Source organism: Chiloscyllium punctatum, chromosome 16 (assembly GCF_047496795.1).
Source record: "Chiloscyllium punctatum isolate Juve2018m chromosome 16, sChiPun1.3, whole genome shotgun sequence".
In the NCBI taxonomy this organism is placed as follows: Eukaryota; Metazoa; Chordata; class Chondrichthyes; order Orectolobiformes; family Hemiscylliidae; genus Chiloscyllium; species Chiloscyllium punctatum.
This window is the reverse complement of record NC_092754.1, coordinates 44,558,332-44,575,217: the sequence shown is the minus strand read 5'-3', so window position 1 is coordinate 44,575,217 and position 16,886 is coordinate 44,558,332. Positions and strand designations below refer to the sequence as shown.

Below are 16,886 nucleotides of genomic sequence, written 5' to 3'. Positions count from 1 at the left end.
CTCCTCTACATTGGGGAGACTGGGCGCCTCCTAGCAGAGCGCTTTAGGGAACATCTCCGGGACACCCACACCAATCAACCACACCGCACCGTGGCCCAACATTTCAACTCCCCCTCCCACTCTGCCGAGGACATGGAGGTCCTGGGCCTCCTTCACCACCGCTCCCTCACCACCAGACGCCTAGAGGAAGAACGCCTCATCTTACGCCCGGAACACTTCAACCCCAGGGCATCAGTGTGGACTTCAACAGTTTCTTAATTTCCCCTTCCCCCACCTCACCCTAGTTCTAAACTTCCAGCTCAGCGCTGTCCCCATGACTTGCCCGGCCTTGTCCTACCTGCCTATCTCCTTTTCCACCTGTCCACTCCACCCTCTCCTCCTTGACCTATCACCTTCATCCCCATCCCCACTCACCCATTGTACTCTATGCTACTCTCTCCCCACCACCACCCTCCTCTAGCTTATCTCTCCATGCTTCAGGCTCACTACCTTTATTCCTGATGAAGGGCTTTTGCCCGAAACGTTGATTTCGAAGCTACTTGGATGCTGCCTGAACTGCTGTGCTCTTCCAGCACTAATCCAGAATAAGAACCTTCTCTCCCTTTCTTTATCTTCTAACTCCTGCTACTTCATCTTCAATTGAATTTCCGCCATTTCCAAAGATTCAAATGGCCTTTCAAGCACAATGCAATGTTCAGCTATTTCGGTAATAACCTCATCTTTTCTTCAGTGACATGTACAATTCCAGCTACAACTTGTCTGTCATTTGTAGCAGCTTTTCCTTGCTCACCTTTCGTACAACTCCAAAAGTCACTTCTTCGACCCTCAGAAAACATTGAATAACTGAAAGTGCCATTTCTCTCACTTTATTCTATCCAACTACAAGTAGCCAAAATTAAACAGACTTTTCTCATCTAAGTTTTATTTAAAGATTGTGGACACTAATTGCCAAGTGTGTTCAAATCTGCTGAGACCGTTCGTTACCCAAATCTGCCCAAATCCGTTGAGGTCCTGGGCTTGATCCATCCAGATCCTTCTAAACTTGTCCATACAGTGGCTCAGTGGTTAGCACTGCTGCGTCACAGCACCAGGGTCCCGGATTCGATTCCAGCCTCGGGCGACTGTCTGTGTGAAGTTTGCACATTCTCCCCGTGTGTGCGTGGGTTTCCTCTGGGTGCTCCGGTTTCCTCCCACAATCCAGAGATGTGCAGGTCAGGTAAATTGTCCATAGGTGCATTAGTCAGGGGTAAATTTAGGGGAATAGGTCTGGGTGGGTTACTCTTCAGAGGGTTAGTGTGGACTTGTTGGGCTGAATGGTCTGTTTCCACCCTTTAGGGAATCAAATAGAGACCTGTCCAAATCCATCCAAATTCTAGATGACGAGCCCCCAAACTGTTATGATGCAGAAGTCGATTCCCTCTGCTACTTAAACTAAAACACTGCCTCCACTATCAATGCTCTGTAGCAAGTGTATTGTCTTCAGAATGCACTGCAGAAATTCATACAGAATCCTTAGACAGCACCTACCTAACCCACAGTTGATTCCATCTAGAAGGGCAAGGGCAGCAGATACATGGGACCATCACCACCTGCATGTTGCCCTCCAAACCACTTACCATCCTGACTTGGAAACACATTGCCGTTCCTTCAGTGTCACTGTGTCAAATTGCTGGAATTCCTTCCCTAAGGGCATTATGGGTCATGTGGACTGCAGCGGTTTAAGAAAGCATCTCACCACCACCACCACCTCAAAGTCAACTAGGGTGCTGCTGAGCTGGTGATTTCCATGTCTCACCCAATTGAATAAAAAAGTAAATTGGTTAGACGTGATTTCCTTTTCACAAAACCACACTAATTCTTCCCAATTACCTAGGGTTTTTTTCTGGTCAGCGTAATCACCTCAATGATTGATTTCCCCATGACAAATATCAAGCTAACTTGGTTTGTTTGTTTGCCTGCTTCACTTATTTTTCTACTGTGGAGTTTTGGAGATGAGACAGTCTTATCCTGCTGATACATAGAATTTTCAGCGGTGATTATTGAGCAGTGACCAGGAGTGCTCCCTTCTCAAATGTGCTTAAACCCCCTTGAGCCTCAGAGGTCTGAGGGCTGTTACTGAGCACAGGCTGACTCAGATATAGATATTGAGCATTTGTCCCTCTGATCTTGCTGAGTGCTGACTATTATGGCAACTGATTACAATTATGGACTGAATCTTTGAACACCATTACTATTTAAGTTGCATAAATTATTTGTGTTTCGCAGTCAATGTTTTATGTTGTTGGTCTAATTTGGTTAAATGTGGCAGAAGAGGGAAAGGAATAGTCTGTTTTTTTTTAGTGGCATTCATTTGTGATTAAGAATGTTTGCTGAACCAGTGAGAATTTCCATGTTTGTTAGGAAGTGTAGCAGATGTTCTTGGTCCATTTGAAGAGTGCTGCTCTTTAATTGAGAAACTGGGAGCTGTAGCCTGATGCTGCAGATTATTACAGTGTATTTCCATAGTCTGGGTAATTTACTGTGCTTAAGAATGCACTCATCACTGGATAAAACCACAGAATGTAGAAGGACAATATGCAGGGCCCAAGAGAGATCTCATGGATTAAATGCCAAAGCCTCACTATGTTGAAATCTCAGCCGACTGAAATATATTGAGAAAGGTGGGGATGTTTGCTGATGTTTGTATAATGTTCATCGCTGTTCCCAATCCTAAAATACCGAAGCAGTCTGTGTGCAGCTGGACCTGGATGATGTTCAAGCTTGGACTAATCAGTGCAAAATAACATTTGTGACCCACAAATGCTCGGTAGTGATTAACTCAGAATAGAATCTAACCATTATTTGTTGACATTCAGTGTCATTACCATCACTGAATCACCCAATGTCAATATCCTGAGAACTCCCAATGATCAGAAACTGAACTGGATCACTCATTTGCATATTGCAACTTGCAAGTGCAGGTTAGAGTTTAAAAGTTCTGTACCATGCAATTGGTACAGAATTACCTCTCCAAGCTCTTCAGTGCCTCTTGAGCATCTCATGAGGAAGAGGATATGTACAGCCTTTTTTTGTTAATTTCTGGAATGTGGCCGTTGCTAGCTGGCCAGCATTTATTACAGTGACAGAAAGGGCTTGTCTACTGAGGTAGTGTAGGCTGAAGTTAGAAACAGGAAAGGAGAGGTCACCATGTTGGGAGTTTTCAGAGGTTCAAAGGTTCCAGAGATGTAGAGGAAAGGATAGCAAAGATAATTCTGGATAGGAGTAAGAGTAACAGGATAGTTGTTATCGGGGGTCTTTAACTTTCCAAATATTGATTGGAAATACGATAGTTCAAATACTTTAGATGGGTCAGTTTTTTGTCCAGTGTGTGCAAGAGGGTTTCCTGATACAGTATGTAGACAGGCCAAAAAGGGGGGAGGTCACATTGGATTTGGTACTGGGGAATGAACCCAGCCAGGTGTTAGATTTGGAAGCAGGTAAGCACTTTGGTGATAGTGACCACAATTCAGTTATATTTACTTTTGGGATGGACGGCGATAGATATATACCGCAGGGCAAGAGTTATTGCTGGGGGAAAGGCAATTATGATGCGATTAAGCAAGATTTAGGATGCATGGGATGGGAGAGAAACTGCAGGGGATGAGCACAATTGAAATGTGGGGCTTATTCAAGGAACAGTTACTACGTGTCCTTGATAACTATGCACCTGTCAGATGGGGAGGTAGTGGTCGAGTGAGGGTTTACTAAAGAAGTTGAATCTCTTGCCAGAAGGAAGAAAAAGACTTACATTAGGATGAGATGTGAAGGCTCACTTAGGATGCTTGAGAGTTATAGGTTATCCAGGAAGGACTTAAAGAGAGAGCTAAGAAGAGCCAGGAAGGGGACATGAGAAGTTGTTGGCAGATAGGATCAAGGAAAACCCTAAAGCTTTCTGTAGGTATATCAGGAATAAAAGAATGGCCCTAATCTTTCTTGAGCCAATCAAGGATAGTAGTGGGAAGTTGTGCATGGAGTCCAAGGAGATAGGGGAAGCGCTAAATGAATATTTTGCATCATTATTCGCGCTAGAAAAAGATAATGTTGTTGAGGAGAATACTGAAATACAGGCTACTAGACTAGACGGGATAGAGGTTCACAAGAAGGAGGTGTTAGCAATTCTGGAAAGTGTGAAAATAGACAAGTCTCCTGGGCTGGTTGGGATTTATCCTAGGATTCTCTGGGAAACCAGGGAGGAGATTGCAGAGCCTTTGGCTTTGATCTTTGTCATTGATTACAAGAATAGTGTCAGAAGACTAGAGGATAGCAAATGTCCTCTTGTTCAAGGAGAGTAGAGACAATCCTGGCAATTATAGGCCAGTGAGCCTTACTTCAGTTCTGGGTAAAGTGTTGGAAAAGGTTATAAGAAATAGGATTTATAATCATCGAGAGAGGAATAAGTTGACTAGAGATAGTCAACACGGTTTTGTGAAGGGTAGGTTGTTCCTCACAAATCTTTATTGAGTTCTTTTGAGAAGGTGACAAAACTGGTGGCTGAGGGTAAAGTGGTTGATGTGATGCATACGGATTTCATTAAGGCGTTGATCAGCTTCCCCACAGTTGGCTATTGCACAAAATACAGAGGCATGAGATTGAGGGTGATTTAGCGGTTTGGATCAGAAATTGGTGAGCTGAACGAAGACAGTGTGGTGATTGATGGGAAATGTTCATCCTGGAGTTCGGTTACTAGTGGTGTACCACAAAGATTTGCTTTGGGGCCACTGCTATTTGTCATTTTATAAATGACCTAGGTGAGGGCATAGAAGGATGAGTTAGTAAACTTGCAGATGACACTAAGGTCAGTGGCATTATGGATAGTACTGAAGGATATTGCAGTTTGCAGAGGTACATAAGCTGCAGAGCTGTGCTGAGAGGTGGCAAATGGAGTTTAACGCGGAAAAGTGTAAAGTGATTTACTTTGGAAGGAATAACAGGAATGCAGAATACTGGGCTAATGGTAAAATTCTTTCTAGCATAGATGAGCAGAGAGACCTGTGTCCATGCACATAGATCCCTGAAAGTTGCTGCCCAGATTGATAGGGTTGTTAAGAAGGCATTTGGTGTGTTAGCTCTTATTGGCAGAGGGCTTGAGTTTCAGAGCCACAAGGTCATGCTGCAGCTGCAGAAGACTCTGGTGCAGTCACATTTGGCATATTTGCATACAATTCTGGTCACCGCATTATAGGAACAATGTGGAAACTTTGGAGAGGGTTCAGAGGAGATTTACTAGGATGTTGCCTGGAATGGAGGGAAGGTAAAAACAAGGACTGCAGATGTTGGAAGCCAGAGTCTAGATTAGTGTGGTGCTGGAAAAGCACAGCAGGTCAGACAGCATCCGAGGAGCAGGAAAATCGACGTTTCAGGCAAAAACCCTTCTTCATGAATAGAGTCAGGCTGCCTGCAAAGTGGAGAGATAAATGAGAGGGGGCTGGTGGTGGGGAGAAAGTAGCAAGGTATGGAGGGAAAGTCTTATGAGCAAAGGCTGAGGGACTTGAAGCTGTTTTCACTAGAGAGAAGAAAGTTGAGAGGCGACTTAATTGAGACATATAAGATAATCGGAGGGTTCGATAGGGTGAACAGTGAGAGCCTTTTTTCCTTGGATGGTGATGGCTCTCAGGAGGGGACATTGCTTTAAACTGAGGGGTGATAGATATAGGATGATGTCCGGGGTAGTTTCTTTACTCAGAGTGGTAGGGGTGTGGAATGCATTGCCTGCAACAGTCGTAGACTCGGCAAAAGTGAGGACTGCAGATGCTGGAAAACAGAGTTTGGATCACAGTGGTGCTGGAAAAGCACAGTAGGTCAGGCAGCATCCGAGGAGCAGTAAAATCGACGTTCGGGCAAAAGCCCTTTATCAGGGATAGAGGCAGGAAGGTGGAGAGATAAATGGGGGTGGGGGAGGAGGTGGGGCTGGGGAGAAGGTTACAAAGAGTACAATAGGTGAATGGGGGTAGGTATGGAGCTAATAGGTCAGAGACGAGGGTGGAGCAGATAGGTGGGAAGGGAGATTGGCAGGTAGGACAGGTCATGAGGACAGCGCTAAGCTGGAAGATTGGAACTGGGGTAAGGGAGGGGAAATGAGGAAACTGGTGAAATCCACATTGATGCCCTGGGGTTGAAGTGTTCCAAGGCGGAAGATGAGGCGTTCTTCCTCCAGGCGTCGGGTGGTGAGGGATCGGCGGTGGAGGAGGCCCAGGACCTATCTTCGGCAGAGTGGAAGGGGGAGTTGAAATGTTGGACCCACGGGGTGGTGGGGTTGATTGATGTGGGTGTCCCAGAGATGTTCCTTGAAGCGCTCTGCGAGGAGGCGTCCAGTCTTCCCAATGTAGAGGAGACCACATCAGGAGCAACGGATACAATAAATGATATTGGTGGATGTGTAGGTGTAACTTTGGTGGATGTGGAAGGCTCCTTTGGGGCCTTGGATGGAGGTGAGGGAGGAGGTGTGGGTGCAGGTTTTGCGATTCTTGCAGTGACAGGGGAAGGTGCCAGGGTGGGAGGGTGGGTTGTAGGGGGGGCGTGGACCTGACCAGGTAATCACGGAGGGAACGGTCTTTGCGGAAAGCGGAAAGGGATGGGGAGGGAAATAGATCTCTGGCAGTGGGGTCCATTTGGAGGTGGTGGAAATGTCGGTGGATGATGTGGTTAAAGCGAAGGTTGGTAGGGTGGAAGGTGAGCACCAGGGTGGGGTTCTGTCCTTGTTACTGCTGGAGGGGTGGGGTTTGAGAACAGAGATGCGGGATGTGGCTGAGATGTATTGGAGGGCATCTTCAACCATGTGAGAAGGGAAATTACGATCTCTAAAGAAGGAGGCCATCTGGTGTGTTCTGTGGTGGAGCTGGTCCTCCTGGGAGCAGATACGGTGGAGATGGAGAAATTGGGAATACGGGATGGCATTTTTGCAGGAGGTAGGGTGGGGAGACATGTAATCCAGGTAGCTGTGGGTACCGGTGGGGTTTGTAAAAAATGTCAGTGTCCAGTCGGTCGTCATTAATGGAGATGGAGAGGTCCAGGAAGGGGAGGGAGGTGTCAGATGGTCCTCTGACACTCTCATTCGTTTGGCTGAACTGGTCCTCACCCTTAACAATTTCTCCTTCGAATCCTCCCACTTCCTCCAGACCAAAGGGGTAGCCATGGGCACCTGTGTGGTCCCCAGCTATGCCTGTCTTCTGCGAGGAAGTTGAGCAGTTCATCAACTTCACCAACAGATTCCACCCCGACCTTAAATTCACTTGGGACCATCTCTGACACCTCCCTCCCCTTCCTGGACCCCTCCATCTCCATTAATGATGACTGACTGACTTGACTTGACACTGACATTTTTTACAAACCCACTGATACCCACAGCTACCCATCCCACCCCATTCACCTATTGTACTCTATGCAGCCTTCTCCCCAGCCCCACCCCCATTTATCTCTCCTGCCTGTATTCCTGATGAAGGGCTTTTGCCCGAAACGTTGATTTTCCTGCTCATTGGATGCTGCCTGACCTGCTGTACTTTTCCAGCACCACTCTGATCGAAACAGTAGTAGACTCGCCAACCTTAAGGGTCTTTAAATAGTCACTGGGTAATTGAAAATGGAATAATGATTGGGGAGTTTTGATAGAGATATTCAAGGTCATGTGTGTTTTTGAGTAAATAAGGAGAAAATGTTTCTGATTGCAGAGGGCCCACAATTAAGGTGATCAGGCAAAAGAAATATCGGTGACTGACAAAAAAATTGTCTTTGTACAAACTCTGAACTACTTATTGCATTCGATAACATCATTCCTACTCTGTTCGTGTTTTGAAGTTCACATTTCTTGACTCCCTTGCCTAAGAAGAAACTCTCAATCTCTGCCTTCAGTGATTCCATGACCCCACTTGCACCACTTTCAGAAAGAGTTTTCCAAAGTTTCTCAATACTCAAAACCATTTCTCCTCATTTGTCATAGTAGTGCAGCTCCTCATTTTTAAACCATACCCTTATATTCTGTTATGACCCATAAGAGGGAAGACCCTTTCCATTGCCACCCGATCAATACTATTCGTGATCTTATGCACTTTAATTATGACAGCCCTCATTGTTACAAATTCCAGCAGAAACAGGCCTCGCATGTACAACCTATCCTCAGAAACCAGCAATAGAGTTATTATGATTTGGTATGCATTGACTAAAAAGATGGTCAAAACAAATGCAATATTAACACAAAAGGGAATTTGAAAATATGTGAAGGACAAAGGAATAGGACCAATTATGTAGCTCAACTAACAAAACTCATTGGCAATACAACTACCATTTGTGCTAAATGATCCTATGTTTATTATTATAGAACAGTGAATTAGTGTTATCTTAATGTAGGGTCAGAACATTGGTGTTACATGATTCATTCTTTCGATTTTAATTAAATTTATTTGCAAACAGGATAAGTTTTTGAATTGAAAACACAAATTTTTGGAAAAATTCAGCAGGTGTAGCAGCATCTGTGGAGAGAAAGCAGTGTTTTGGGTCCAGTAACCCTTCAGAACTGAAGTCAAAACATTAACTCTGCTTTCTCTCCATAGACGCTGCCAGACCTGAGTTTTCCAGCAATATATGTTTTTGTTTCTAATTTCCAGCATTCTTTTTAATCTAAGTTTTAGAATAACTAACCAGGTAAGTTTAAATGAAAGACAGGTTTGAAGAGAGGTTAAGTGAGCTGGAGTCTCAGGTCCCTGCCCTCAGCCTTGCTTAATGTGCACCTTTTCTGCTACCTTTTGCAGCAACTTTCTGGGTTGTGGTATCATAATCGTACCCACCACCCTGACATTTTTGCAGCACAGAATCACCGCTCTCCAAAGTTTGCCACTATGATGTGCTCAGCATGTGAAAAGTCCTTTGGAAGCACAGCATCTCTGAATAAACATATGAGATCTGACCATTCAGGTAATATGTTTTTCACAAAATGATTTCTCATTTGATTGCAGTAGTGTTAGACTTCACAGAACATGAAAGCCTGACTTCATATGTGTAAAATCTGACAGTTCGAAAGAATGTACTGAGACATGAAGGTGCGTGTGCACAGATCTTGGAAGGTAACAAGACATATACACTTTATTGAACATTCTCTCGATGTAATCCTGGACTTCATAAATAGAAGCATTGTGTACAAAAGCAGGAACACTGTGCTGAACCTTTTATTAAGCTCTGGTTAGGCTTCAACTAACATTTTACAATCTGGTTGTCACTTTACAAAAGGTATGAATGTTCTTAAGAGAATGCTGAAAACCTTTAATAAGATAGTTGCAGAGGTGGGAGATTTTAGTCGCAAGGTTAAGTTGGAAAGGCTGTGAATGTTCTCCTTTGAGCAAAGTGGACTAAAAGAAGATTAGTGGGCGGCACGGTGGCACAGTGGTTAGCACTGCTGTCTCACAGCGCCAGAGACCCGGGTTCATTTCCCGCCTCAGGCGACTGACTGTGTGGAGTTTGCACGTTCTCCCCGGGTCTGCGTGGGTTTCCTCCGGGTGCTCCGGTTTCCTCCTACAGTCCAAAGATGTGCAGGCCAGGTGAATTGGTCATGCTAAATTGCCTGTAGTGTTAGGTAAGGGGTAAATGTAGGGGAATGGGTGGGTTGCGCTTCGGCGGGGCGGTGTGGACTTGTTTCCACACTGTAAGTAATCTAATCTAATCTAATTTAATAGAGGCGTGCATGATTATGTCAGGCTTAGATAAGCTAATGTGAGAGTCTCCATCAAAATTATAGATTCATCCTCCCTCCTTTACAGGTCATGAACTGGAACTCATTGCCCATGTGTGTAATGGAAGGAGAAGTGAAGAGTAAATTAGTTGTATTGGCACTGATAGAAATAAATTTGCAAGGCCATGGGGACTGAGCAGGGATTGCTTTGCAGGAAGTGATCATGAACTCAAGCTGAATGGCCTCCTGTGTTGTAAATATTTCTATGATTCTATGTTCACTTAAGGCAATGGAGGGTGTGATGATGATGAGTTAAAAAACAAGTTGGATACATCTGGTTAAGTTGCTTCAAAATACTTTGTGCTTCTGGCCAAAGTTGAATCACAAATATCAAGCTGCAGCCACAGTATCTCCCTAGTTGACTAACACATAATCATTCTGTCAATCAGACTTACAAATGAACAGTGCCCCTTGGAATAAGAAGTGAAGGTTAACTTAGAGGTGGAGCAACATCCTTTCTATTTGTTTCCTTTGGCTTTAGTATCAAATCCAAGTAAAACTGTCGTTTGAAGCTGCATTTTTTACCCAGAAGTAGATTTTAAAATAATTCTGGCAAAAGTGGTATTCTCTCAACTGTAATATACACTATATTAAACTTCTTAACGAATTTAGACTGCTTCCCGCTCTTTCAGGTTTAGCTATTTTAATCCTGTTTCTGGGTCCCTCTCATTATGAAAGGAGTGTAGTTATCTCTTCCAAGGCAAGAATTGTCAGTTTGTAAACAGTCTAATGTTTTCAATTAATTCCTGGGATGTTGCTGTCACTGGCTAGGCCCAGCATTAATTGCCCATCCCAAATTGTCCTGGTGATGGTGACGGTGAGCTGCTAATGAGGGGCATGTTGTGAGAGTTGAAATATAAATTTTCTTCGTTTTGATTAATGGACCTGTGCTTGCTGTGTAAATTGTACAGTTGTTCAGAATATTAAATGCTAGTTTCAGAATGCCATCAAGATGAATCTTGAACCAATTGTGGTCCTGCATTAAATGTATCTCACTCTAACTTATTCAACATTTTCTGACCAATATGTTGGAAAACAGTGTAGAGTCAGTCCAGGTCAATTATTATATTTGTGTATAATTTTCTTGTTTAAAATGTGGTACATTTTTCATTGTGGTTTCCACGAATGCACTAATCAATCTATGGCTTTCCTATCATTAATGTATATAGCAGCTCACAGACTGTTGTGACTGACATTTAATTCAAGCACCATTACCTTTCTCTGTTAATGAATTATTACACCTTTATTCTCTCAGATATCAAGATGCTGGAGTGTGAGAACTGTAAAGACACCTTTGCCACCCAAGCCTTGTTGCACATACACACGAAGTCCAAACATTCAGGTATTTAGTGGGTACCTGGGTATCATCAACTTGTTTAAATTCCAAATGCTCCTTGATTATGGATTTTCAGATGTTTGAGTGAATGTTCTGTCTTTCAAGCTGTTCGATATTTTTGCTCTTTACCATCTTGCCACAAGAGGGCCCCTCCTCCCCCCCCCCCCCAATGTCCCTATCCCTGGACCGACTGGGGTAGTAGGCACATGGAATGAGCTGCCAGTAGAAGTGGTTGAGGCAGGTACATTAACAACATTTAAAAGGCATTTGGACAATACATGGATAGGAAACGATATGGCAGAAGTGGGTACTGCAGATGCTGGAGATCAGAGTCAAGATTAGAGTGGTGCCGGAAAAGCACAGCAAGTCAGGCAGCATCCGAGGAGCAGGAAAATCGACATTTCAGGTAAAAGCCCTTCATCAGTTTGTTTGTTACAGTCCTTGCAGCGTATTTTGTAAATAACGTTTGTTTTGCTGGTTATTGGTATAGGGTCCTTTAGGTTCATCAGTAGCTGTTTCCGTGTGTTAGTAGATTTGTGGGTGCAAACCGGTCGGTGTAGTCTGGTAGTCATCACCGATATGTCTTTGTATGGCTCGGTATTTTGGGCGTGTTGTGTCTACTTGTTTGGGTTTGCTGCTTAAGAATCAGCAGACTGTGTTTTACCAAGTACCTGTTGTTCTTGAATACGCCATGGAAGTATTTTACTTCTGCCACTCGTAGTTCCTTGGAGCGGCTGGGTGTTGTGGCCCGTTTAAATAATGACCTGATGCAGTTCTATTTGTGGATATTGAGATAATTGCTTCTGCAGTTAAGTGGCTGGTCTGTGTGTGTTGCTTTCCTGTTGACGCTGGTCTGCATTTCTCCATTAACTGTTCGTTCCACTGTGACATCTCTGAAGGGGTGTCTGTTGTTGTTCTCCTCTTATGTGAAATTTATGCTAGTAAGAGTGATGTCATGAGGTTTCCTCTAATTTGTTCCGTTTTGTGATGACAAAGATGTCATCATATATCAAAGACAGCTTGGAGATGACTACCAGATTACTCTGACTGCTTGGCATCGCAGTGTTAAACGTCTGAAAACAATCATTCCAATTCAGCGAACAAACTTACAACCTGAACCTCATTCTGAGCTACAAATCTTCTCAAAAATCGCAACCTTAAACGTATAATTGAAACAAATAGCATGTCAAATTAGAATAAGTTACGTGGTTAAAGAGAAAGAGCAAATACTGATAAGATGACAGCAGGTAAATAAGATTAGTGTTCTGCTTGTGTGAAAGACCAATGCAAATACCAACAAGCTGGGGACCAAGTGGCTTTACTTCATGTACAACCACAAATTAGGAGTAAGAGTGGATGTGTCTAGTGCTTGTCAGTCACCCTGCACTCTGAGTTTCTGACATTGTGAAGTCAAAGATCAAGGTGGGAGCTGTGCCTGAAGTGATACGCTTGAAGCTTGGCTGATAGCTGTGGATCTGAAAATCTCGACTGAGATTCGCTGTTCTTACAGAAAACTGTTGAAATTCCACAATTCCTGAATTGACATTTGAAGTATTCCAAAAAGTTGGCTGTGGTAGATTTTTACCATGTGATAGCTCCACCTTCAGCTTCATTTGATTTACTTTTCAGACTTGTTCAGTTGCTGTGCAACAATTATGAGGTTTCCGGTATATCATGAAAAGTCTCGGGAGTCAGTGCAGATCCTGTCAGTCAGTGTAAACTTGCAGGAATGTTTATAATAATTGCAATTGCATGTTCAATGAGTGAGGAGTAATACTAGATGTCTCTGGCAGTCAATTTACACATACAGAATTTACATTCTGCAGACACCCAATTCCCACTCCCAGTGCTATTTTTGGTCCACTGCTACTTGGTGTTACTTAAAAATGGAAAACATGTTGTGACATGTTAGTCTTTTTTTTCCCTGTTACAAAATCATAGAATCCCTACAGTGCAGAAACAGGCAATTCGGCCTATCAAGTCTACACCAAGCATCCGAGGAGCATCCCATACACCTATCCTATCCATGCAACTCTTTAATTCCCATTGCTAATCCACCTAACCTGCATATACCTAGACACTGTGGGCAATTCACCTAACCTGCCCAACTTTTGATTGTGAGAGGAAACCAAAGCACCCAGAGGAAAACCATGCAGGCATGGGGCAAATGTGCAGACTCCATGCAGTCAGTCACCTGAGGCTGGTATCAAACCCAGACTCCTAGAGCTGTGAGGCAGCAATGCTAACTGCTGAGCCACATGTTGGACTGTTTGTTTTCCATTAGATGTTGAATTATGGTTATGTTTCTGAAAGATCTTCATTATGAGCTCATTCAGAGCAAAACCAAATTCCCGTTTAGGGCGTAATTCAAATATGATAAATGGGCATTTCAAACATTAAGGGGTAGCCAGGCCTGCAGTGGGTGATTGAACGTTTCTCATAATTGGCAATTTTTTCCATGGTTGCCTTCAAGTCAAGAATGTTTGACTCCAAAATTGTTATTCGATATGAGTTTAACATTAAAATTAACTCTAAACAATGTATGAAGCCTAATTCCCACTAATCAATGCAGTGTGTGTTCTTTGATAAAAAAATGTTTGAATATTGTACAATTCTTAACTAGGTGAGTGTGCTTGTTAGAGCCTTCATTCACAGAAAATAAACATTTTAAAAAAAACATAACAAAATTTCTGGAAATATTTAGGTCAGACAGCAGAGCCAATGAAAGCAGAGCTGATAGATTGGTGGTGAAGAAGGCACGAAGGGGTCTCCTTTTATTAGCTGAGGCAGAGAGACAGCGATAATGCTAAAACTGTTTGAAACATTATTACCTCAGCTAGAGTATTCCGAAAGGCTGTGATCCCTGAATTACAGGAAGGGTCTGATTATAGCAAAGAGCATTCAGTGAAGATTTACGAAGATTTTACCAACCTGAAGATTTCAGCTATGAGTGAAGCTAGATTGGAGTTCTTTCCTTTGAAGACTGAGGAAAGATTTAATTGAAGTGAATAAAGTAATGAGTTGACACATTCTCAGAAGGACCTATTACCCTGGGCAGAGAAATCAATAGCTCGGGGCAGCACATTTAAAAGAAATTCCTGGATATGCATTTTGAAGTAAGCTAACTAACAGGGCTGCAGACTATGCGCTGGAAAATGGATTAGGCTGGAAAGCTCTTTGCCAGCTGACAGAGACACGATGGGACCAAAAGTGACTTTTCTAACACCCACATTATATTAATTTTGTATAAGCAAGGCTGTTTGGAGAATGTAACTTTGAACAAAGTGTATACTTTGTCAATAGTATAACTCGTACAGTTAAACTCATTAGATCATGAGTTTACTAATTTTGTTTTGCAGTGGATTGTTATGTTTCACCCTTCAGTCATGTTTCTTTTCAAAGAAGTTTTTAACAAATAGGATTTAATTTCCTAAATATCTTTTCATACTGAGTTATGAACCACATTGCATCAGATTTGCAGAATGTCTGGATTTTTTTTTCATTAGGAATCCATCCATTTAAATGTTCGTACTGCTCATCGACATTCAGATTCCCTGGAGCATTGCATCATCATTTGAGCACAGAACACCTAACGCAGCAAACCAGCACATTTGTGTGTGGGGATTGTGCCCAACTGTTCAACACTCAACAGGACTTAGAAGAACATCAGAGGAGCAAGCATGCTGGAATCCTGTTTACTCATGTGCAGGAAGCAGCTGAAATGGTAAATATTCAGTAAGTCATTGGGACTGACAAAATACTAATGGACATTGAAGTATTAAATCTATGCACCTCCTAACTGGTTGCTGTCCTGTGTTCTTTTTATGTGATCTACTATCTTCCTTCCCAGTGCTTTAGCAGATGTTTGTTTCAGCTACTTTCTCCTTCTCTGGAGTATGGTTATGTCCTAATGAAATTGGTGATTATGTGAAGATGATGGCCTTGTGGTATTATCACTGGATTGTTAATCTGGAGACCGAGTTAATGTTCTGGGGGGGCTTGGGTTTAAGACCATAAGACATAGGAGTGGAAGTAAGGCCATTCGGCCCATCGAGTCCACTCCGCCATTCAATCATGGCTGATGCGCATTTCAGCTCCACTTGCCAGCATTCTCCCCGTAGCCCTTAATTCCTCTAGACAACAAGAACCTATCAATCTCGGCCTTGAAGACATTTAGCGTCCCAGCTTCCACTGCACTCCGTGGCAATGAATTCCACAGGCCCACCACTCTCTGGCTGAAGAAATGTCTCCGCATTTCTGTTCTGAAATGACCCCCTCTAATTCTAAGGCTGTGTCCATGGGTCCTAGTCTCCTCGCCTAACAGAAACAATTTTCTAGCATCCACCTTTTCAAAGCCATGTATTATTTTGTACGTCTCTATTAGATCTCCCCTTAATCTTCTAAACTCCAACGAATACAATCCCAGTATCCTCAGCCGTTCCTCATATGCTAGACCTGTCATTCCAGGGATCATCCGTGTGAATCTCCGCTGGACACGTTCCAGTGCCAGTATGTCCTTCCTGAGGTGTGGGGACCAAAACTGGACACAGTACTCCAAATGGGGCCTAACCAGAGCTTTATAAAGTCTTAGTAGTACATCTCTGCTTTTATATTCCAACCCTCTTGAGATAAGAGACAACATTGCATTCGCTTTCTTAATCACAGACTCAACCTGCATGTTTACCTTTAGAGAATCCTCGACTAGCACTCCCAGATCCCTTTGTGCTTTCGCTTTATTAATTTTCTCACCATTTAGAAAGTAGTCCATGCTTTTATTCTTTTTGCCAAAGTGCAAGACCTCACACTTGCTCACGTTAAATTCCATCAGCCATTTCCTGGACCACTCTCCCAACCTGTCTAGATCCTTCTGTAGCCTCCCCACTTCCTCAGTACTACCTGCCTGTCCACCTAACTTCGTATCATCGGCAAAAAGCCCACCATGGCACATAGTGGAATTCAAATTAAGTGAAAAATCCAAAGAGTCCAATGATGACCATGAAACTGTTGTCAGTTGTCATAAAAATCCTATCTGGTTCATTAATGTCCATCAGGGAATGAAATTGCATCTTTACCACATGTGGGCAATTAGACAAAGGCAGTAAATGCTGGCCTAGCTGGTGATGCCCTCATCCTGTGAAAAAATAATTTTAAAAAAGTTCTCAGAAATCAGTTTTGTTAAAGTCTATTACATTACCTCAATGCCCATCTCCCAGTATTAGTGTGGCTGGACCAGAGTAATCCAGAGTCCCAGGCTAATGTTCTGGGAATCTTTGAATCCCACCAAGGCAGATGGTGAAATTTGAATTCAACAAACAAACAACAACTGGAATCAAAAGCTAGCCAATTTGTGATCATGTAACTATCATTGATTATTATAAAAATTATTCTGATTCACTAATGTCTGCCATTCTTACCTTGAGGTGAATCTAATAAATGTTTTGAGTAAAAGATAATTGAGAAAATAGTGACGGTAGCTTGGCAGAATTTAGCATCCAGTTGGTGTTGGAGAAACCAACGTCAGAAACAGCTGTGCTAGATGTAAATAAGTGGATCTTATAAGGAATATAGCAGCAAAGAATGGGAGGCAACCATATTGAAACATACAAGAGTATTTGGAAACTTGCCGGGAATAGTTGGAAAAAGGTTGTTTCCTTTTGTGGGATAGTCTAAGACTAGAGAACATAACCTGAGTAAGCAATCATCCAACAAAGATAGAGATAAGAGGAATTTCTTCTTGCAGAGGGTAGTGAATCTATTGAATTCTTTAGCGCAGAGAGCTGTTGAGGCTGGATTGTT

At 42.9% G+C, this 16,886-nt stretch overlaps 1 protein-coding gene across 4 annotated transcripts in view; it reads left to right on the top strand.

Annotated features, from left to right (window-relative positions):
• Nucleotides 1-16,886, top strand: part of zbtb40 (zinc finger and BTB domain containing 40) — a 111,707-nt gene that overhangs the window by 75,911 nt on the left and 18,910 nt on the right. For all 4 annotated transcript variants that reach the window (XM_072586823.1, XM_072586822.1, XM_072586825.1 and 1 more), the window contains exons 15-17: nucleotides 8,781-8,943; nucleotides 11,010-11,096; nucleotides 14,597-14,814. In XM_072586823.1, coding sequence (XP_072442924.1) covers nucleotides 8,781-8,943; nucleotides 11,010-11,096; nucleotides 14,597-14,814 — 468 coding nt within the window. The remainder of the gene's footprint in view (nucleotides 1-8,780; nucleotides 8,944-11,009; nucleotides 11,097-14,596; nucleotides 14,815-16,886) is intronic.